Below are 25,424 nucleotides of genomic sequence, written 5' to 3' on the forward strand. Positions count from 1 at the left end.
AACAATTGCCATTTTTAACTGCATTTTTGTATCTCTATATTGTCGTTGTTCTACAGTGTTATTGAGAGTGAAAAGGAACGGGACAGAGTTGTCGTTGAATTGAGAAAAGATTGCGTATCTGAAGGACTTGTCTTTGTTGAAATCGACTCAAGCATTTAGTAAGTAGTTCAAAAGTTTTCATTTTGCCATGGATCGTAATATGTATTTTTCTCATAGCTTTCAATGTCAAATACATGAATTGATAATGTGAATAAAAAGTGCATATCTTCGTTCTTGTACGATAGTGTATTCGACATCATTACAAGGTAGCAAAGTTCAAACAGTACATTATACCACACATTGCCTTAAAAATATAAATTAGAGCAGTGGCGTACCTAGGATTTTCCACAGAGGGGGCAAAACCGTCCGCCAAAAAATTTGACGAGCAAAAAAAAAAAAAAAAAAAAAAAAAAAAAAGGTCTTCAATCACAAATGAAAGATTTCGTACCAAAAAAAAAAATTGACAAGCAAAAAAAAAAAAAAAAAAAAAGGTCTTCAAGCTCGTCAGGGGGGGCAATAAAGGTCTTCAAGCTCGTCAGGGGGGCAAAAAAGGTCTTTCAAGCTCGTCAGGGGGGGCAGGGATACGTCCTTTGCATGGGTTGTGGCTCGTCAGGGGGGCAGACTGCCCACTCTGCCCCCCCCCCCCCCCGTACGTACGCTAGTGAATTAGAGTGAGAAAATGTGGTTTAAAAAATTAACGTTAAGTAGGAGGCTCCTTGGAAATATATTTCTATTTTGACATTTAAAGCAAACAGTAAAAGGGATTATACCTGTGCATACAAGTGAACGCAATGAAATAACGTATCAAGAAAAACACGTACAAATGAATAAGTGAATATATTTTTCAAAATGAATTAAGAAAAATATCATAAATAAATAAATATCTAAACGGACATGTATATGTATATGCCACCAAATAATAGGCGAGAATAAATTAAGATATAGACAACGAATACCCAAAGGGATTGATATTAAAAATAAATTGTAAAAAATGTTAACCATATTGTCACTTGGTGTATCGTTTCTCTCGTAGCATTGCCACATGGAAGAAATCCCTAGCATTAGATGGTAGGTTTCAAGAGAATCTCCACATAGGTGATTGTCTCCTTCAGGTTAACGATCAACAAGCTATAAACCTGGCAGTCATACAAAGCGTCATTGAGTCATCGTCTACAGCAATGGTAAGTCTTCTGATAAACGCCTCATCTAACTTCACCCAAGACATCAATCTTATCCGGTTTACGCGGTCATTTTACCTAATAATCTAATATTACGATAGACACTTCACAATCTTTTTTTTCTCTTTCTTGTCTTTCATTTTCATCTCTACCTCTCCGCCACCCAGCATTCTTTTATCGTGACTAACCACCTGGCGAATCATAAACCTTTCCCACCTAATCTGTAACACCATACAAACCTTCTAAAATCATCTGCACGGTCGCTTGTATGCATTATGAGTAGGTAGGGGTCGAGTACTGTACCCTGCGGTATGCCACTCATGACCGGGAACCAGCTATAGATTTCCCATTCACCAATGTTCATTTGGAAGCGACGCGTCAGAAAGGGTCTTCTACTCAAGCCTCTTATCATGCTTATGGATGAGTTTTCATACAATTTAAGTCCAATAATCATTCACATTCCTTTGGTGCGAAGTTATTTACGGACTTCCGGCGTCAGTTTTCATGGGCAATGGGACACCGTTTGAGTAATTCTCACCATCACAAATGTTGTCAATCACCCAGGGTAGAATCTAGTATTATGACCAATAGCCGTTAGGCCCATAGATGTTGTGTATATGCAATCAATAGCTTCTGACGGTGCATCTTCATACTTCGCTGAGCCCTATAAAATATAACCTATATTTCAGTGTGTTTTTTAGTGGCAGCAAATCATTATCATATTAGTAGTATAGTGGTACGTATAGCGTCATAACTAATCCCTATTGTTCTAAACAATAGAAATATGAAATATAATCCGATTATAAAAATTAATCCGATTATAAATATGAAATATGAAATATGAAAATATGAAAATATGAAATATGAAATATGGATTATAAATTATGAAAATATGGATTATAAATTATGGATTATAAATTATGAAAATATGGATTCAAAATTATGGAAATACGGATTAAAAATCAAATGACGTCACCAAGGTATGACGTCATAGAGTGACAAAACCTGAAAAACAAATGATGTCATAGTGGATTGCACAACATCGATGACGTCATGCCCATTCTCAAAAACAAGAAGAAAGTAAAGAAACATTAGACAAGTCTCGGACATGCCCAAGGGTGACGTCACACAATAAAGAATACTCCTTCAATGTACCTAAATATAGAAAGCAACGCATATGGTTATAAACGAAGGGATGACGAATAGAGGTTACAAATAAAATTTTTGAAAGTATGATGAGAGAGGATTGGCAAATGATGAGCATACATTCTAACGTTCACTAAATGCTGATCTTTTTTTCGCTGCACTTAAGCACGAATTCTTTTGTTATGGGTATGAAACAATAGAATATTTAAACAGAGAGTAAATGTTTTTCACGATGCTGGGACCGTCAAGTCCACCCTAGAATGTTGACCTTTTCTTCTCGGTACTTAACCCCGATCCCATTTGGATCTATTCATGGTAGGTTCTAGTTTACCGATAGAGCCGATGGAATCATCCTTTCTTTTGTCATCGGTATGAAACAATAGAATTTAAAATGGAGAGTAAACCATGGCGTCATGCATCTTTCGAAGAACCAGCACGCATATTACGTAATAGCTCTTTATTCGTATTTGAACTGTCATACATGTAAACGTGGCTTTCATATCACACAGATCGATCAACCAATTGGGTGGTATATTTCAACTTATCATCACCGTTTATTTTCATGCCTGTTTAACGTCATTTTTTGCTGTATTACGTTGTTCAAAATTCGTAGAATTTATATCTATTTCTACTTTCCGCTCTTTGATGCCTATTTTGTCACCCCAAAAGTTTATATTTTTTCATACTTTCTTAACTTTCTTTAATTACATGTACTTTCATTCGTTAAGTTTATTCGATTTCTTCCATTTTGTTCATATCCTCCAATTTCTTCCTTTTTTTCATATTCACCCATTTCTTCATTTTCCTCGATCATTTTGTTCATTTCCTCCAGTTTGTTCATTTTCTTTATTTTGTTCATTCCGTCATACCGTCATATCACCATTCCCGTCAAACCGCCATTTCACCAACCCGTCATTCCGTCATCCCATAATTTCTCCCATTTCTTCATTTTCCTCGATCATTTTGTTCATTTCCTCCAGTTTGTTCATTTTCTTTATTTTGTTCATTTTCGTCAACCATTCAGATCACCATTCCGTCATTCCGTCATACCGTCATATCATTCCCGTCATACCGCAATTTCCTCATACCAACATATCGACCATCACGTCATACCATCATTCGTCATTCCATCATTCCGTCATTCCATCATTCCGTCATCCCATCATTCCGTCATGCCTTCATTTTGTCAACCGCTATTTTACCATCCCGTCATATCGTCATTTCGTCATACCAACATATCGACCATCACGTCATACCATCATTCGTCATACCATCATTCGTCTTTCCGTCATCCCGTCATTTCGTCATATCGCAATTTTGCCATCCTATCATTCCGTCATTTCACCATCCCATCATTTTGTCATTTTTCTATCCTGTCATACCGTTTAATACACTGGTCGATTCACAATTCTTTATACGGCGTCAGCGGAGGAGTAGACGTCAACACGCGCCGTTCGATATAAGAATTGAAATTAGCAGGTTGAAACGCAATAAAAGGCAAAAGTTCTGTTTCCAGCTCATCATTTGTAAGTTTGAATTCGCTGGGCCAACATGAATACTCGCGATACAGTAAAGCGATACGGTTGTTCAATGTGCGATAGGTCGTATAGTCGAAACTACGACTTGAAGAGGCATCAAAGAGATGTACACCCTGAAATGGAAGATGATGGAGATGTGACTGAAAATGATTACAATGAAGATTCCAGCATTGTTGGAGAAAGCTATGATGAAAACACTGACACGAGTGATTCTGATACAGAGGTAGAAGAAGATGAATCTCCAAATACAGAGATCCCTGACGAAGACGAACCAGCAGACAACCTGGCATATCAAGAATGGAACGAAGAGGCGATGGCAGCTACCGAACAACTGAGGGATGAAAAGTACGATAAATATATATCCAAGGGCATGCGTGATGAAGAAGCTAAAGAAAAGGCTCACGTGAAAGTACTGTGGGCTATTAAACGCATCTTTTTCGACCGCTACTCCAGTTTCTTAAGACACAACTTATTTCTTGAAGAAGACCAAACCAATCAGGAAATCATATCCGATGTCAACGAAAAAGTTGAGAAAGGTATGAATGTCCGGAAAGCAATTCAAAGAGTCCTCTCCAGACATGGGACAAAATTCGATGGACTGTTCCAGTATCAACCTGAAGAGAATGATGATGGTGACGAAGATATGGAAGGGACTGAAGCAAGCGATAACTGAGACCATGACATAGAGACAGTCAAATAATGTGTTACTGTACAAGATCTACTTATTAATCATAAATCCTTGTGATAAATGCAATTTCAAAATACATAACAGTTTACAGTATTTCCGACCCATGACCTAAAGAATTATGTTATACAGATAATGTAATGAAAAAGTAAAACCCTTTACATATGTATTTCGCAGACATAACATATTGGTTTGGACTATTAAAAAAATTGATATATTAACATCACAATGCATCAACCATGGTATTCATTTTATTGCATTCTACCAGTGTATGTCATATTAATAACAACCATCCCTGGATGGGATTTCGTTGATCATAATAATAACAATAATAATCCACAATCATAAAGTGCTTAATACATTGAAACGACGTGTCTAAGCGCTTAACAGATATATTATTACCCCGGTCATCGGATTCAATCTGTCATTCCCGCACACAAAGTGTGCACATCCTCCACTCCCTGGGGAGTATTCCAGTAAGTTGCCGCTGAGATGCACACAGTACTGGACAAGCTACAATGACTTTCACATCCTACCAGTACCCATTTAGCACCTGGGTCGAGAGTGGCAAAGTGTGGATTAACGCCAGATCGTGGTGGGATTCGAACACACGACCCTCTGTTTACAAGGCGATATTCAGAACGTATTAAACGGTATGACAGGATAGAAAAATGACAGAATGATGGGATGGTGAAATGACGGAATGATAGGATGGCAAAATTGCGATATGACGAAATGACGGGATGACGGAAAGACGAATGATGGTATGACGAATGATGGTATGACGAATGATGGTATGACGAATGATGGTATGACGAATGATGGTATGACGTGATGGTCGATATGTTGGTATGACGAAATGACGATATGACGGGATGGTAAAATAGCGGTTGACAAAATGAAGGCATGACGGAATGATGGGATGACGGAATGATGGAATGACGGAATGATGGAATGACGAATGATGGTATGACGTGATGGTCGATATGTTGGTATGAGGAAATTGCGGTATGACGGGAATGATATGACGGTATGACGGAATGACGGAATGGTGATCTGAATGGTTGACGAAAATGAACAAAATAAAGAAAATGAACAAACTGGAGGAAATGAACAAAATGATCGAGGAAAATGAAGAAATGGGAGAAATTATGGGATGACGGAATGACGGGTTGGTGAAATGGCGGTTTGACGGGAATGGTGATATGACGGTATGACGGAATGAACAAAATAAAGAAAATGAACAAACTGGAGGAAATGAACAAAATGATCGAGGAAAATGAAGAAATGGGTGAATATGAAAAAAAGGAAGAAATTGGAGGATATGAACAAAATGGAAGAAATCGAATAAACTTAACGAATGAAAGTACATGTAATTAAAGAAAGTTAAGAAAGTATGAAAAAATATAAACTTTTGGGGTGACAAAATAGGCATCAAAGAGCGGAAAGTAGAAATAGATATAAATTCTACGAATTTTGAACAACGTAATACAGCAAAAAATGACGTTAAACAGGCATGAAAATAAACGGTGATGATAAGTTGAAATATACCACCCAACTGGTTGATCGATCTGTGTGATATGAAAGCCACGTTTACATGTATGACAGTTCAAATACGAATAAAGAGCTATTACGTAATATGCGTGCTGGTTCTTCGAAAGATGCATGACGCCATGGTTTACTCTCCATTTTAAATTCTATTGTTTCATACCGATGACAAAAGAAAGGATGATTCCATCGGCTCTATCGGTAAACTAGAACCTACCATGAATAGATCCAAATGGGATCGGGGTTAAGTACCGAGAAGAAAAGGTCAACATTCTAGGGTGGACTTGACGGTCCCAGCATCGTGAAAAACATTTACTCTCTATTTAAATATTCTATTGTTTCATACCCATAACAAAAGAATTCGTGGTTAAGTGCAGCGAAAAAAAGATCAGCATTTAGTGAACGTTAGAATGTATGCTCATCATTTGCCAATCCTCTCTCATCATACTTTCAAAAATTTTATTTGTAACCTCTATTCGTCATCCCTTCGTTTATAACCATATGCGTTGCTTTCTATATTTAGGTACATTGAAGGAGTATTCTTTATTGTGTGACGTCACCCTTGGGCATGTCCGAGACTTGTCTAATGTTTCTTTACTTTCTTCTTGTTTTTGAGAATGGGCATGACGTCATCGATGTTGTGCAATCCACTATGACATCATTTGTTTTTCAGGTTTTGTCACTCTATGACGTCATACCTTGGTGACGTCATTTGATTTTTAATCCGTATTTCCATAATTTTGAATCCATATTTTCATAATTTATAATCCATAATTTATAATCCATATTTTCATAATTTATTGACGTCATTTGATTTTTAATCCATAATTTTTAATCCATATTTTCATAATTTATAATCCATAATTTATAATCCATATTTTCATATTTCATATTTCATATTTTCATATTTTCATATTTTCATATTTCATATTTCATATTTTCATATTTCATATTTCATATTTATAATCGGATTAATTTTTATGCTATTGTTAAGAACAATAGGATCATATCATAATTCATATTTCTATTGTTTAGAACAATAGGGATTAGTTATGACGCTATACGTACCACTATACTACTCATATTCTACTGCCATGGAAACTCAGGATGTACGGGCTGTAAGAAAATTGTCAAATTGGAAGCTTAAAAAGCATGTTATGATTTCCAGAAAGAAAATTATATCGTAGCCATGAAACGCACTCGAAAAAAAGTTTAGAATCAGAATGTTATTGATTTTTTGGCCTTGCAAGTAACACATTCCGAAACGTCAAGATGAATCCATAGCTTGAAAATCAGCTAAAGGCATTATATCATGAGCTTCTATGTTGATCTGATAAGAATGCACCAAATCCACTTTGAAAATATTACATGCAATATGTTATTGCTCCGTTAGTATTTTAGAGCTCAGCGAATCATCGTTTCCTCTCAGATCAAATGTATATGCCTGCTTTGAGCAATGACGTGCCATTGCAAATGAGATGAAGATACACCAATAGAACGTGGTCGGTAAAATACATATATGATACATTATGCGACGTAAGTTGGTCACAAAAAATTGAAACGATATCTAATTCTCAATGGAATACTCGTGTTAGTTTTTAGAAATTATGCTATGGTCCGTCAGGTTTAACTTAGGCCAAGGCACACGGTGTAACTATAATGCCAAAATCATGGGAAGCTGAAAATATTTTTAGTTATCAGTGAATTATATGTGTGCTCACTGTGCTCTTTTATCATGCTATAATTGGCGAAGAAAACTAATTCAGTTATCATTCCCAGACAGTCATGAATGATTCGATAGATAGATAAGCTGATACATTTGAACCTGTAACCTTATGGATTTGTGCCACAATTGGCTTTCCATAGTTAAACCACAATTTAGACCACATTTTTTCATTAAACCCCAGCTCAGAATACAGGCCTATGTTTGTAACTTGAGATACAAGACATGGTAGACTAAAAGGTTAAAGGAAGATGTTTCATAACGATTTTTTTGGTTGCTTCTCTGCCCCACCATAGGTAAAACTCTGGCTAAGACGATTGCCTCATGCTACGGTCGTCTACCTTACGAGGAACGCAAACAATCCGTGGGGCTTCGAAACTGTGAAGAATCAGGTACGTAATGCAGCGGAGCATCCCATGAAGCAGTTTATCAGTGATTTGCATTCACCCATGTTATAAGCTACTGGAATCCTTGCATCTGATTGGTTGCAAGCAAGAGCCTCAGAGGAAATCAGGGACGAGACGTTTCATGAAATGCTTCCTCGTTCATGGTCGCATAACTAGAAGGAAATAATTTATGTCGTAATAAATGTATGCTTTCATAATTTTCCATTCATTCATAAAGTTTGTTCATTCATATTTCAAAATTAACCTTGAAGAGCGCAATGGTGTAATACAATGTGTGTTTTTACCACACAATCGGCACCATGATCCCAAGGTTTGCAAACTGACTTCACTTACATTTATTCATTCAGACTATCTTAAAAACGTGCATTATCAAAGTAAGCGTGGTTGTATAATCAGAAATATTTATTGAAGTTTTATTCCATTTCCATTGAAAACATAATACAAAGTAATTTAAATCAAATACATTTTACAGATGAACATTCTTACTTCGTAAAAACAAACAGTATAAAATTGAGCATAAATGGAAATGAGGGGGGTCCACTTAAAGCAAAGCTTGTAAAGTGTGGATCCCTCTTGGAAATGAAAAAAAAATAGTTTCGACTTATTCATATATGGGAATACAGGAAAGATAAGAGAAGGAACAGAAAGGTCGAAATCAGATTGAAGTAAAAATAATTACTGACCAAATGCAAAGCTAGTCACACAAAGATGTCTCCGCTATGAAGGATATCTTGCGCACTAGACAGAAGAAAAAGAAGAAAGGGAGAAAATAATTGAAATTGAGAACTAATAAATAAGAAAACCCCCTCGACGGTTGTTTGGTTATGGTTAAACCAGAAAACATTAATCCATGTGCCGAGACGGCTAACAGTAATTTCTTTCAATAACCAACATCATCCAGATAACCGAGGTCTACGAGGGAGCAGGACTTTCCAAGTACATCGACAAGTCTTCGAAGACAAAGTGGATTATCACAGAACTGAACCATCAACCAGTCAGCATTCAATCGTGTGGTAAAGATGAGGTGAGTGGTGGTTAATTAGTGATGGGGTCGAGGTTTTAAGGATCCACATCATCTACCTGTCGGGATTCGTAGTGTGATGGAGATGGGATGAGCGGTAGTTGATTGGTGATTGGGGTTGGAGGTGCAGATCATCTACCTGCCAGGATTCAATCGCGTGGTAAAGATAAAAGATGAGATGAGTGGTAGTTGACTGGTGGCAGTGATGGGGTTTAGAGGTCCAGATCAATCTAGAGGAACCTTTCAGGATTCGTTCATCTTGTTGAGATGGGATGAGTGGTATTTGATAAGTGGTTTGGATTGGGGTTAGGCATGTTAGGGGTGCAGATCATATACCCGTCAGGATTCAATCGTGTGGTAGTGATGGGACGAGTAGTATTTGTTTAGTGGTGGGGCTAGGGGTACAGATCATCCCCTCGTAAGGATTCATGCATGTCGTAAAGATGAGATGAGTAGTTAATTGGTGATGGGGATTAAGGTATTAGGGTATTAGGGTCCATATCATCAGGATTCGTTTGTTTTATTATTTATTTATTCATTCATTCATTTATTTACAGACGGCGTGAGTGGTAGTTGATTGGAAAGGGTCGGGGTTAGAAGTTCAGATCAAGCCATTGGTGTCGTAAAGACGAGACTGGAAATAGTTAATTGGTGGTGGGGATTTGGTTTGGAGTACAGATCATCTAATCTCTAAGATAGAATCATATGATGTTGATGAGGTGGGTAGTTTTCAATTAGTGGTAGGGCTTGGGGTTTGAGGTACAGATCATCTACTTGTCAAGAATAAATCGTATGGTAAAGAAGGGACGAGCAGAAGTTGATGAGTTATGGGGATGGGTTTTGGGGCACATATCACCAAACCTTCATGATTCGATATGAAGTTCTTAGTTGTATGTGGATCACCATTAATTTCGATCGTTTTGATAGCTGTCCGGCCATCTCTCTTTCTTGATAAGATTGAATGATAATAACACTTGTATTTTATATATTGTTTGGTATGTAGGTAAAACACCTGATCACGGCTTCTCAAACAGAACTCGCACTGGTACTACAACCGAAGGATTTCATTGATAAACTCTCGAAAAAGCTGCAGAAGTCCTCAATAAAAAAAAAGCGAATGGTTGAATACATTGTTTGAAGACAGTTTTTTATGCGCATGACGAGGGTTTAGTTAGAGATTACCATGGCAATAAGATAATGAAATGACGAGTTTCGACATTACTCATTATGTGTGCACCTTGCTATTTGGGGACAACTACAGTAGATGACATGCCGAGTTTTCATAGATATTGTAGCTGAGGCTTAAAACAACTAGCCTGCGTTGATACAGCTGGTCGGATATGTAGTCGTACCATTGCAGGCCAATAACCTTCGTTGTTTATAAAAACATTAAGAACATTGAGATCCTTGTAAGAAGTGAGATGTTGTCAAGTAACACAAAGTGTAATAAGAGGTTTTGGAGAGATTGGAAGCTCATGGGTTGACTAGGATCTGAAATCGACGAAATACGAGCGATTGATTTTAAATCGGCACTCACGGTGAACTCTACATAAGAACAAAATGTGAATGTTATTGACGATGTTGACTGGATGAGGAGGATTGTTGCAATGACAAAGAATGGCCGTGCTGACAGGTCGAATCTCATTATGCATTATGTACAAAGAGCTGCTTCATAACTTCATTGGAGGCCGTCATAGCATCAAATTGTTTTATATATATATTTTCGACAATATTGGTGTTAAGAACAAACTCGAGACCACATATTAACCGTCCAGGTCTTGGACGTGATCTAGGTCTGTAATACGCAGTACAAAGACAAGATGAGATTATTTCATCCGCTGCATCGATCTGCCGGTCTTGATTCGACCACTGATTATCAAGACTCGATTTGTTGAATATAGATGCTTTCAAATATTCTTCTATGATAATTATGTTCGGGTTTTTTTGTGTGTGTACACATCGTGTTAACTGCATGGCCATGGGATTTAATAAGTTATGAAAAAATATATTCTGAAAGAAATTTGTCGACGTGCTGATGTACACATTCTGCATTATGTCCATCCATTACTCTATTTGTAATGCCATTTTTTGCTGTTCTTATTTATTTTCATGTACTATAATGTTTTTATTCAAGTTACAATACCAATTGTAATCATAATCCTGCAGAGGAATGACCCATTCACAGGAGTCTCAAAATCTTTTTGGGAAGAAAATGATAGTCTTTACAATAAATTTTCGTCTCAGGTATACATCCGTGCTTACCTCGATGTTACACACAACATGTAGACTGGGATTCATGTATACCTTATTGAATGTGTCTTCTTGATCTCAAATTTAGTTTTCAAAGTTTTATAAAATAGGAAATAGATATCGTTAAAAACCATTGGTATATTATCAAGAATCATGACGTCTTGTTGAATAATGTAATGATAAGCTTGTTTAGTGCCGTTGACGTGGATATAATTATGGGAAACTTTTAAAGTATTTATTCAAAGCCCGAATGAATTTTGATTGTACATACTGGGTATGGTTAGTAATTTGCAGGGGTGTGGGACACCGTTTTCCAGATGAGGAACGTATAAGAAGCATTTTCCTCCACACCATTATACCCCAAATTTTTTAATAAAGTTAAAACCTGCTGATATAGTTTTATATGATAGATGTGGAAATTAATCTTAAAAATAATATTTTGTTATGTACTCGGGGTAGACACTTCAGCTCGTATGAACTGTTCTTGCAGCGAGGTCTGTATACCATGTTAATGTTACCTACAATCCGTCCGAATAGAATACTGTCTCAAATGGCAAACAAACCAGCGGCCCCACCTAAAATCCTCAACTACACATATATCTGACGAGGTTCATTTCCCATAATGCATTATTCTGAGCTGTTGAAGTCTTGATATATAGGCCCACTTGAATGATAAGACACTATTGCAGTACTCAATACTTTAAAATCGCAACAATTATGTTACCGAGTATCGAAACAATTACTTTTCCTCACAAAATATTTTAGTTTCTCGACACAACAAAATCAAAGGTTGATTTTATTGATCTTTTCGACTAATAGCTATCTCAAAATGTATATCTTAAGACTAGAAAATAGAAAACAATAAAAATGGTACATACAATGTTTGTCAGTTCCCCCCCCCCCCCTTCAAAATAATAGAGAAGTGAGAAGATTTTTTGCATTAGTATTCTGGATATCGTATTGATAATGTGTCAAATACGTTTGTGTCATAATTATATGTTGTAGTTCATATCGAACTCATCTCTGTATCAATAATACTATTTATCAGTAAATGTTTTTAATAAAAACTGCTTGATGAAAATCCATCGGTTCCAACGAGTTTTTTCTATTAATTTATTGATGTTTATATTACTCACATGACTTCGAATCAAAACATGTTGAATGGATAAAAGATTTGAGGATTATTATTTTATTTCATTTTACCTCCTATTATTGATATATCTTTTATTTCCAGTAATTATCGCTTGTGTGGGAAATGCACAGTATATAGGTCTATACCAAATACTAATTAAAAATTGTTTGCTTAGGATAAATAGAAAAACCGGTATATGGAAAATATATTTTCGTTACAGATGTATAAAAAAACGTGAAAAGACAAAGATTAACTTGGCACGTTGGCATATTGCTTCAATGGAGGAAATGACTAAGCCAATTGCATCGCACCATTCGAGAAAAAAAATCGAACGTATTCCATGTGTTTGCCAGATTTTGGTTTCCTTCCAGAAAGGGAGTGAGAATGAATAATAAGAAATCGTTCACTTATGCCCCCGCCCGACTAAAGGCCTGCGACGGACACAAAACATATTCATTACCATGGTAACGGACACAGCGGACGAACAAAATTTCGGGGTGGCTCCATCCTTTTTCATCCGCTCCAGACAATGGACAAAATGGGCGAACGATGAAATCACAGTGGACGGATGCACAATGGGGATAAAGCGTATGAAACACGTATGCAAAGGGTAACACAACGGATACATAGTCCTGAAGACGGACAGTCAACCTGCCCGAAACGTCGAGTCTCTCTACTACTCATCATCTCTACTCGCCGACTCAAGCCAGCATCTCCTCACTAGCTCTACTACTCAAGCTGTTCTCAACTCATCAATCTTTCCTGGTTTACAGTCCTTTTCAGGACTACTTTCAAGAAAGAATACTCTACTCTCAAATCTCCACTTTCTCGCCTATCCATTTCTTCTCTTCTCCTATCCACTGTTTCTACAACACTTCACATGGTGTACCGTAAACCACATCAGCGATAGGATACATAGTGTTTGAAAACGGATAGCAATATTCTTTTCAGTATTGGTGGGACCGTACCTTAATATGAACAAACGGGGTCGCATGATCTAGGGATGAAGACGATCTAGGGGTGATACCTTTAGAGGGATTTAGTTATTTTTCTCGATTGAATAAAATAATCTTAATAACTATATCAATATTATCAACCAAGTAATTTTGATATAGTTACATGCTCTATCGTTCTTTCTTCCCTTTTCGTCCCACTTTTCTTCTTTTTTTTTGGGGGGGGGGCTTTCATTGCCCTTTTCTCCCCCTCAACTATGTGATAAAAGTCATCGGGACGACGGCCCTATACCCTCTTCCCGCCGCCCCATAATAAGCAAAATGAAATCAACTTTGAAGTAAAGTGGTAAAAGTCGGTAAAAAAAAAATTACTGAAAACTGATTACTAGCAGGATTATGGGCAATTAGATTGAGTAGTTCAGGTCATAGTCTGTTAATTTATTTTCTCGTCAGGATGGACCCGGGGACGGACTTGCAGTTCCGAAGCCTTATTTTCAATGAGCATTATACGAGCAAAGTAAATCTTCAAACGGTGTCGTGTGAATTATAATCAGATTATGGCGATTGAGTAGATTCGAAGAATTTTTTAATTGATTAGTAAAATTTTGAATCCGCCTGTCTGATCCCTTGGCCAAACAAAACATCACGAGCATACCAAGTATACTATAGGCCTACAACTCACTGGCGTAAAGATTAGGGGGCTTTGGGTCACCCCCCCCCCCCCCAAAAAAAAAAAAATAAATAAATAAATAAATAAAAAAGTCCACAGCCCAAAAAAAGAGAAAGGGGAAGGGAAATGTGATGTTATTTTCTGATTATTTCAAAATCTAACATTCAAATAGATTTTCCTTTCTAAAGAAAAATTTGCTCACTCAATTCGCTCTCTCGGAATTGAAAGCAATTTTGCCACATTATTGTGCCCCCTCAACCTTGGTCCATTGTGTCACTGCTACAACTCGTACATAAATGTAAATTTACAATGGATACAACCTAATTCAATTTCAAAGCGATCCATCTCATTGATTTCATGTATACCTCCCTAGTTTTGCATTCCGCTATCTCACTGACCAAGAACATTCCTCCATGTAGCTATTAATTAAACAATACATTCGTTTTATACTACCGACAAAATCGATTTTACCTCGTAGATCTCTGATTTGACAAAGCCCATAAAGGGGTGTGTACCAGAGCGTGTGAAAATGAAGTGGGAACGATGAGCGGTGTTTGTGTCATCTTTCAATAGGGATTTTTTGCAACCTCTACAGACGCTTTTTGGAAGGTAGATAATCTATTGTCAAAAGCCCATCACGACAAAGCCTTATTTGTCGAAAATCGGTAAATCAACAGGAGTTTCGTCCGTGACTCTGGGCAAACGACATGCATGTATTTTCAATTTTTAGTCAGCTCCGAATATTACCTTCACCAATTTTCGATAAAGACGTCACAGCTGCCCATTGTGACTTGAGAGCATCTTCAATGCATTTACTATGTTCTATAATCTGTCCCCGTTGCCATTGCAAAGACCCGCTTTTGTCATTTGAGGACGCATTTACATACACACTGATTACATCGGCAGATAATACTGAGCTTAAAGTGAACTTCTTGACCCCAGTGCATATGGTAGCGAGATGCCTGTTTATTTGTTAATGATATGAAATAAGATTGTCTGATATATACTACCAGTTAATACATTCTTGAAAAAAAGGTATTCCCTTTCGTCCGGTTGTGATACACTGGCAATCCACTATAACCCCCCCCCCCCTTGGTGCGAATCTTTTAAACCATTATTGAATAGGCTGCGGCAAGTAGTTCGAATATTTGCGTACTATTGTTTGAATAACGCTAGAACACAAACACTACCCATTACATGCACAAGCATCGCAAGAATATAATTTTATTTATGATAGCACACACAAAAGCCTGTTCCAGTGATGTATATATATATATATATATATATATGACTTTGTGTGTGGTGTCAAGGTGGCGGCGCCAAATATCAGCTTACTGAGTTCACATTGCTCGTATATCGTCTGCAGTTTTCTTGGAACTGCATTGTGTGATAAATCACTGGCCTCGATTGTGTGAACGCGATCCGTATGATTGTGAGCAAACGTGAATGTATCGCCATTTATTGTTTGGCACCGCGTACAGGCAAGGCTGGTGATGGTATTTAATGACCTTTCATAGATAATATCAGAGATTAACGCAACAAAGTGTGCAACCATTTCTATTTACATCAGATCGAGCTGGTCCTTGCATAACAGTGTTTATTACATGCTCGCGATGGTCATTAATGTGGTGCCATGTTAATGTTCTGGGGAAGCATGTCGACGTGCATATGGTGAGTTACACAATCTATCTCTCTCTCAAATCAATCCATCTTGATATGACAATTTGCATGTGAATGAAATGTGAATGTGTATGATGCCTATATGTATTCCGCAGTTTAATTATTTTGCATTGGAATTATGTCCCTGTTGAATATGGTCGATTCAGAAACAATTGGGAAACTGATCGCCATTACGCCACATCGCATTCTGGACTAATCGATATGAATTAAAACGCCAATTGACACCAGCATCGCGGGTATTGTCATATTTCTGATTGTGTAATATTGACTTCCCCGCCATACATGTATGTATGTGAGTGGTAAGGTGGGCAGTCCGTTGAGGGTGGGGACTCCCCTCACCAATGTTGTTTTGACCGTTAAGGCTGAGAAGGGTGCTACGTATGTGTATGTGTGTGTGTATTTGAGTTTTGTCAGACGTGTATCAATCATATATGATTATTTACGTCTAGGACCGACCTTTAACGTCACCATCCGAAAAAAGTGGCCAGGGCTCGAACCTCGAACATCTGCATCAATTTGTAACTACCCCATATAGCTTGGATTACAGGCGCACGCCACAACGCCCAGTTACGGTGTATGCTTTATTATTATAATTAGTCGATAACATCTTGCATGTTGGTGAACTAAGAAAATTCGAACAAATAGATATATAAATAGATGGATATTCTTGATCATGATTGGTTACTCAGCAACAGAGAAATATCTCCATGATGCCTTATTTTTTTTACAGACGTTTGATAATACTGTCTCATCCTTCCCGTGAATATGATACCATCATGAAAACTAGTCGCAAATCGGATGCAAACTGGGAGTTAGAGAAAGTATTATTTCAATGATATAACCGGAACTATTGCTTTCTTGAGCGTTTGGGACAGTACATAGTCCGAAACACATGTAAATCCACACAAGAAGCAGATTTGCACAATATGGTTCACTTCCAAATTTGTAAAATGTTTTAATCAAGAAAAAAAATCATTAGAGAAAACATTAATTCAATGATTTAACTGAAAAAAAATATTGCTTCCATACAAATTTAGGGACAGGATATAGCCTCTACTCATTTACACCACACAAGAGACTGATTTGCATTATTCAAAATCATTTGTTTTTATTAAAACAAGTAAATCTGAATGAGAGAAGTGTAACAAATTTACCCGTTTTGGGTCCCCGTGCACCATCGAAAAACATTTTTGACCCATTTTATTTTTTGGCTTTGCCTGATGTATGTAGTTAATGAATTTTGACGGTCCTCATACCAAATCGTTAATATCGTACATGTCGAAGGTTGATATTGTTGCTATTCATAATAAACATGCGAAAACATATGACGAAGCATGCAACTCTTTTTTTTCCCAAAATCATGGAAATTTTGTCATTTGGTCAAGTAAAATGTTCTCTAATGGTGCATAGGGAGACCCCCCCCCCCCCCCATATCCGACTAGACTTTAATGGTAGAAACGGGGTCTCAAGAGTGGTGTAAAAATTGGGGGCATTCAAGCACATAGGCCTATATTTTGTTATGAGTTGCACCGAATCGAACATTCTAAGATATTATTGTGAAGTTAATATTGGATTAAGCTAAACCTTGCAAAATTCTTCGAATTTATTTGTTCCTAAATTATATATTTTCCATTGAATTGGGGCAATTTATCATCCAATGTCTTGATTTTCTCCCCACCCCTCCTCAAAAAAGACCAGCTCGGCAAGTATTAAAGGGCGATGTGCCCGATATCAACTAAAATACCAAAAAAAATTGTTCATTTTCTGACAAGAGTATTTAATATCTTTCTTAGGGGAGGGCAATCGATAGCTTAATGTCGCCCTATTAGTTGCCGGATTATCCAAGTGGAAATATTCATATCTACATAGATCACATCTTAGCCTCTAATTATGACACGATGTACGTAGTCCTATTGTCCACGTCTACTCCTATTTGTGTTTATTCCACTGTAAGGTTCATAGTCACGGATCTTTTACGTATTAGGATGGTCAGATGACGTCACATGTTTCATTTCGTGTTGATCCTAGATTGAACTCTCAATAGGACAGCTGTGGTGGTCAAGATCACCAAAACAACAAAAAGAAGAACACCATTAACCATGAAGACTTTGGTGTAGGACTGGGTTAGGTCGAACAGAAATCCTGTTGGAGGAGGGGATAAAAAAAAAGTGCTATTCGATAAATACCATCGTTGCAAGTTGAGTTTATCATCCTTTACTACTAGTATTTCATATCACATACCATATATACTGTCGAAGGAACGTAGTACATAATTGATTAAAATCATGTATTTTGAGTTTTTAATGTATTTTAGAATTTAATGCATACTATTCTTTAGATTTGCTAATCGTATCATGAGTTGAGACCCTTAGTCCCCCGAGGGTTGAAACGGAGGGTCGTATTTTCGAATCGAAATGCATATACCTGCCAGAAATTCATTCCTCGAAATGCATGTGCGCTGTAGAAGACTTGCCGGGACTAATTCTATGGTAATAATCGCATAGAGACGTTAGATAATAACGTGATAATAATGCCTTTTTACGAGAACTGAACATTATCATTATAACTATTGTAATAGCATAATTATGAAAATTATCATCACAGTCACTTAAATGTAACTGGCATGACAGTAAATTTATTCAATACCGGGAGTCCTTTGTTAATCTATATAATTATAACGTTAAAATGAAAATAAGTATATAAATACAAGTACCTGTCATATAGCCTGCTGAGGTAGCTCCTAATCCAGTAAAGAAAAATAGCATTGCATAAGCTCGTCTGAATTTGACTGGGTCAAATGTAATCTTCTTTACCACGGCAGAGGGCATAGTATCTTCAGTAAAGAAACAGATGCCTTGGACGAACGCCAAACCAGCCCGTACAGGATACCCTGATCCGACGAAGTCAAGGAGAAAAGTCAGGATGCAGACAATACTGACGGGGATGTATATCAGAAAAGGATCGACGTTTTTAGAAATGAGAATAATGAATACTGTTCTTCCTAAGATACCACCAATTCCTGCTAGAGTGGATAATAATACCGCATGGGAACTGATAATCCCAAGGGATTCGGCATGGGGTACCAAGAACAGCATCCAACCGTACAATGCATATGAGAAGAGGAAAATCGACGGCATGTTAAACAAGACCAGCCAGTCATGAAACGTAAGACCTCTGCAACAGAACTTGTACCAAGGTTCGGTATTGCCCTTCGATGTCCCTGCAGACGCCCCAGCCAGTTTGTCGTCGTCGTCTTCTTCTTCGGTGATCAATGGTAAGTGTTCGGTTAACACAGCAGTTTCGACGTCATCAAGCCCCATCTCTGAATGATCAGATCCTGTACTGCTTGACTGATGTTCCTTATGATTTTTTTCACCCCTTGATCCCAGAGCGCTGTTATTTTTCGGTCGTGTAAGCTTACTTGTCATCTCGCGATCTGTTCGGACCAGTCCCATTGTCTTAGCTTCAGGACAATTAATTTTAATTTTCTTCATGATTGGTTTACGGATTACAGCAGCACACACCATGGCGTGAAGACCAATACCGGCTAAGATCAGAAAACTTCCGTGGTACCCGTAAGCCTCTTCCGATCTTTCTACGATGAACGGTATAAAGGTTGCACCTGCAGTCAGACCATACAAGGAAAGCGTATTCATCATGACAAAATCATCAGGGAAATAGTCGTTTATGATAAGCGTTGTGGGCAGGTGAATACAGGCAAAACCGGTCCCTAAAAGTAAAATGAAAATAGAGCGAGATGGGGGAATAGTAAACGATAGGTAAACTAAATAATAATAAAACTTATAATAGTAAAAGTATTTAAAAAAAAACATTTATAAACCGCTAAATAAATTAATAAAACATTTATAAACCGCTAAATAAAATGTTTCTAATCATTGTATTACTACTATTCAGCTTAAGCACGGCTACCCTGATCAGGCGCTCGAGCATTCAAGTTTTTTTTTCCCTACGCGGTACCCATTCACAACACTTGGGTGGAGAGTGGCAAGTGTAGATAAATGACTTGCCAGAAGACGCAAGTGCTGCAGCGGGGTTTGACCCCCAAGACACTGTGGTTAAATTTCTTATCTACTGAGCAACACCTTTACACGTATGGTATCGGTCCTTAAAAATTAATGAAGAAAACCAACAAGATTTACAAGTTGCATGAATCCTTCAAATAAGGTGAAATAAACTGATACATCGACCCAGCCTTTACGTCTTAACCAGGTACTATTCCAGTATTGATCGAATGGGATATATTCATCGATAGACACACAGATATTTAGAACTATGCAAATCTTCAAACAATGATGACAGTGGTTCCAACTCTGCATCAGTTCCTATCTCGTCTTCCTATCACGTCCTATACTCTGGCCTATCTATACTATTGTAAGTATATTTACCCAGGGAAGCCACTCCAGTTCTGAAAACTGTTCCCCCAGTGGGACCTGCCATTATTATTACCCCGGCTTTAGCTGGGCTGCCTATAGGCACTCAAGCATTCAAGGAATATCTTCCTACCGGGTACCCATTCACCTCACCTGGATTGAGTGCAGTACAATGTGGATTAATTTCTTGCTGAAGGAAATTACGCCATGGCTGGGATTCGAACCCATGACCCTCTGTTTCAAAGTCAGGAGACTAGTCCACTGGGCCATAACGCTCCACAAATCTATCATGGACTTCACAAAATACATTAAGCTTTAATATTTTAAGACCCGGTCCCACTGCTCTTACGGATGCAGAGAGGATTAAAACGGAAAAGAATCTTGCCATCCGTTGGAAAACGGTATGTATCTGCTGTCTACTCTTTGCATACTTGTTTCATACGCTCTATATTCATCGAGCACCCGTCCACTGTGATTTCATTCATTTCGCCCATTCTGTCCATTGTCTGGAGCGGATGAAAACGGATGGAAATTTTGCTTGTCCGCTGTATCCGTTATGAATACGTTTTGTGTCCATCGGCCAGTGGGACCAAGCCTTTACCAAGATTTCGGAGATCGCCATAAACTCATTTTCTCACTACTTTTTTAGAAATAGAGACGAGTCTACATGAATAAGGCAACCTTTTCAGTCGATCAGAACAAACCAGTTCTTCAGAACGTGGGCCCTGTTCTTAAGCTTCGTTTTTAAGCGATTCTGACTCTGGCCTTGAAATCAGAGGGTAGTGTGTTCTAATCCCAACGCTGCCGCGCGTCCTTTGGCAAAGAACGAATCCAACATTTGCCATTTTACACCCAGGTGTTAAATGGGTACCCGGTAGGATGCAAAAGCCCATGTTGTAAGCCCAGGCCAAGCACTAACAACTGAGTCTTAAAACTCGTGTTGGAATGATCCACAGGGAGTGGAAAAAGTGCTTTTTCTGCGGGCATGCTCGGATTCAAAGACCCGGTAATATATCTAAAGTGCTTAGAGACGTTGATCCGATGTATTAAGCGATATATTAAAAAAAACAGCATTATCATAATGACTTACGATCTTGGTCATTACAATCGTTAAATCATGTTTGCTGTACATTAGTGTATATATATATATATTATTTTGTCAAGTGCATCGTGTGTGAATATTGAGTGATCATAATGATATAGTTTCATACTTTTCATCCAATCAACATAAAACTGATCCATGATAGTTAATGAGTTCAATGGTTACGCTGTATTTTATTTTTGACGATGATGATAATGAAATGGTTTAAATATATTCATCGCCTGTAATCTCCCTTACCTGTTAATGCAAGACACACGCCCACAACTACAACATTAGTTGAAAAGGCACATATGAGCATGCAAGTCGAGCCGAGTATTGCTCCTCCTCCGGCGACCAGTCGGTCGTTCACCCTTTCTAGTATTAGAGATACAAGTGGACCTGCCAAAATAAATAAATAAACTTGTTCTTATTCTTCAAAAGGACGAATTAGGTGGTCTGTCATCATTTTTCATTCGGTGTCGGTTGATGTATGAAATGACTTATTTAGATAATTATTATTTACTTGATAATCTTGGTCATAGACATCATGGGAATCAACTTTGACCATGTTAAACGTGATTATTACAATTGTCATGATAATCGTGATGATTATCATGACAGGAAGATAGGATTTATGAAATGAAGTTTGAGGCACATAATATACTTTGATGAATTCCTCCAAAAGTTCAGACTATTTTACCCAAATTGGCTCGCTCAAAATTGCAAAATGCGCGCCTGAAATTTCACAGCAAGTACTTTTTACTTGTCAGTTCATTATTGATGTTTATCAATTAGAAAAAAAAATGGTGAGAAACTTTTGAAAGATTTGTGTAAAATTTTCGCAAATCTGCTAAATTTCAATAAAGTTTCCTGCAAGAATTGTAACAATGCCAGTAGGTTTCAATTTCCCAGCATTTACTTGAAAATTCATTGGTGATGTTTTTATTTTATGTAGATGTAATGCAAAATTTCCACAAAATTTCCAACCAAAATTTTTACGATAATTTCAATGGCTGTCAACTTTACATCATTTACTTGAAATATCATCGGTTATGTTTTTTAATGAAAAAAAAATCATATGGAAATATTTTATGTATTTTTTTGTAAAATTTCCGTAAACTTTCAGCAGAATTTACACGAAATTTCCGACAAGAATTTTCACGATGCCAGTGGGTATCAATTTCACAGCATTTATTTGAAAATTCATTGGTGTTGATTTTTAATGAAATATTATGTACAAACAAAATCGTATACAAATTTTTCCGCAAAATTTCGGTAAAATGTCCAAGAAATTTCACAAAGCTTCAAAAAAGAAAGAAAACTCTGGGAAATTCCGTAAAATGTCCAAAAAGAAATTTGTAACCCAAGAGCGTTTCAATGTCACATGACCTACATAAAAGTATGCAAAGCAAGTGGGCTTCAAATTCAAAGCTAGCACATAATGACGTTAAGCGTATACTTGTTGTTATTTGTCTATGGCTTAAAATGACCTAGATCGTACCCAAACTTAACCATGGTCGGTTTGAGGCATTTCAAATTTTTGACACGGGCGTGCGTGTGCGTCATGACCTTTGCATGACCTTTGATGTCATTTCCTGATGACCTGTAACCTGAGCTGGATATGATGTAAATATGAATGGTTTTTAACGATTTGTTACGATGATGTGATCAATTGTAATATTTTACAAAATGGCGTCTAGATGGTGTCAACATGATTTGTTGACCTTGAAAAGCTTCTTTAGACATGTCCATAATGACGTCTATCCATGACATGAAAATCAAGGGAATTAACGTGCCAGGATTCTAGATAAAGTGGGAATAACATTTTGCTATCAAAATAACTGGTGAAAGAAAGAAAATGCGAAAATTACGAAATTAATAGGTGGTATGTCATATACATGACAGACCACCTAATAAATAATGTATGATTTGTATAGTACACGTAATCACCTTGTTAGGAATCATGGCGCTCCTATATTTCCCCGACTTAGCTAGTCTACCGATTCCGGTGCTTACAGCTATTTGACAAGTTACGTCCTGCCCTTACCCATCATAATTTTAGAACATAAATAGGGATTTGACGTCTTGATTAAATTTCTCACTGAATATTTACAAATATTCAACACTCGGCAAAATGCGCCTTTGCATACATATAATAAAAATCATAAGTTACAATGAAATTGGGGGGGAAACCCACGATATTACAGTGAAACCCATGGATTGCATGATTATCAGAACTAAAACAGAGAGAAATTTGCCTTTAAAGGGATGTTCCGGGCTGAAACTTGTATGATTTAAACAGATGAAGAAAAATCAAAGAGAACACTGAAAACTTGATCAAAATCAGGAACAACAAAGTTATGGCAATTCAAAGATTTGCATTTTGTCCGGTGAAACAGTTCTAGGCATGTCTTCATGAATATTCAATGAGCAACTTGATGTCATATCCCCACGTGTTCTTTTGTATTTTATTATATGAAATTGGGTTTATTCAAACTTTTTTAACCAAGAACTGAAAAAATTGGATTGACAACTGATTAAGTGCATTAGATATTCATTGCTGCAACTTATTTCATTATAAAGCAGACTCATTATTCACACATGACTTGTATGAAAAATGAAACAATTATCATTTCATGTAATAATATAAAAACTTTTGCTAAACTTAAAAATTATATAACTTCGTTATTTGTTTTCCGATTTTGATAAAATTTTCATCATTTTACTCTGCGAATTCTGCTCTATCAATTTAAATGTAAATATTTTCAGCCCGGAGTACCCCCCCCCCCCCCCCCATTTAAGCGGTTCGGTTGTGGAGCACACTTTAATTCGCACACAAGTGGATAGGGGGATATTCAAATTGCATGTGGGCAAAATGACCGTCTCCAGCTTTGTGAGTAAACAAATGCAAGAACTTGCATTGTAGTATTTCGCTTTGGAGCTCATCGACATTCAAACATGAAAACCTACTTACTTGCGAGAAGTGAGAGGGTGGATGGCAGGCTGCAGATGAACCCAATAATGGCGTAGTTTGAGTTTAATCTCACCACCATCTCATGGAGAAGAACACCAAACGATTTCGTGATGCCTGCATCGAATACCAGCAGGGTAAACTTACAAAATATGATAACGTATCCCCACCGCCAATTCAAAATGCTTCCTTCCGTTGGAGGCTTCATTATTATGTATTGTTATAAATACGAATGATTAAATCAAAGAAAAAGAGGTTGGTGTAATATACACGTTTGCTCCGTCGGACTTGGTATTTATGTTGCTTTACTAGTAAGACCTCTATAAAAGAAAGAGTGAGAGGAAGGGAGAGATAGACAGAGAGAAACAAAGTGGGAGAGGGACACAGAGAAAGCATGACTTCATAATCATGACAGTTCAGAGAGATTCCATTGACCTTTAACAGGTGCGGTATCACAACAATCTACATTCGCTAAAAGTGATGCAAATCTATGTCTTCCTGCCAACAACTTAGAAACCATGCAGGTGTTTCACCAATCTGCATATATAATGATTTTTACACAATATCTGGACTCGTTTGCATACGTCACTTGTTGCTAGGTCCAGTAAGCATCTGGTAGAATTTCAGGTTGGCAAGAAAACCCTTTGTGTGAAAAGTATATAGGCCTGTGCATTTTTATTAATAAAAGATGCTACTCTAGATCTAATGTGAGAATGGAAACGCATCCAGTTTGCATTCTCACAAAAGACCTGGTGGGTGTTTCATAAAGCTGTTCGTAAGTTAGGAGCGACTTTAAGAACGACTGGTGAACCTTTCTTACGCGCTAAACCATTGTCAATGATGTATAGCATTTACCAAAAGAAAGGATCACCAGTCGTTCTTAAAGTCGCTCTTGTCTTACGAACAGCTTTATGAAACACCCACCAGTTTTTATATACTCATGAATAAAATTCAATAGTTGACTTTGAATGATCTGCATATATTTATTGGTGCTAATGAATGTGCTGAAGG

At 37.3% G+C, this 25,424-nt stretch overlaps 2 protein-coding genes across 2 annotated transcripts in view; one reads left to right on the forward strand and one right to left on the reverse strand.

The window, feature by feature from the left end:
• The window catches only part of LOC129272295 (uncharacterized), a 23,311-nt gene extending 10,695 nt beyond the window's left edge, over positions 1-12,616 (forward strand). Inside the window, exons 7-11 of the mRNA XM_054909445.2 lie at positions 57-158; positions 1,073-1,220; positions 8,154-8,249; positions 9,166-9,288; positions 10,289-12,616. Of these exons, the coding sequence (XP_054765420.2) occupies positions 57-158; positions 1,073-1,220; positions 8,154-8,249; positions 9,166-9,288; positions 10,289-10,423 (604 nt within the window). The 3' untranslated portion in view covers positions 10,424-12,616. The remainder of the gene's footprint in view (positions 1-56; positions 159-1,072; positions 1,221-8,153; positions 8,250-9,165; positions 9,289-10,288) is intronic.
• A 3,174-nt stretch (positions 12,617-15,790) lies between these two features.
• On the reverse strand, positions 15,791-24,540 carry LOC135156171 (monocarboxylate transporter 9-like). The gene is made up of 4 exons (XM_064107781.1): positions 24,417-24,540; positions 21,701-21,841; positions 18,684-19,700; positions 15,791-18,112 (listed from the first exon to the last, which is right to left on the reverse strand). The coding sequence occupies exons 1-4, from the start codon at positions 24,493-24,495 to the stop codon at positions 17,979-17,981; spliced, it is 1,371 nt and encodes a 456-aa protein (XP_063963851.1). The 5' UTR covers positions 24,496-24,540; the 3' UTR covers positions 15,791-17,978.
• Between the last annotated feature and the right edge of the window lie 884 nt (positions 24,541-25,424).

Source organism: Lytechinus pictus, chromosome 12 (genome assembly GCF_037042905.1).
Source record: "Lytechinus pictus isolate F3 Inbred chromosome 12, Lp3.0, whole genome shotgun sequence".
Lineage (NCBI taxonomy): Eukaryota > Metazoa > Echinodermata > Echinoidea > Temnopleuroida > Toxopneustidae > Lytechinus > Lytechinus pictus.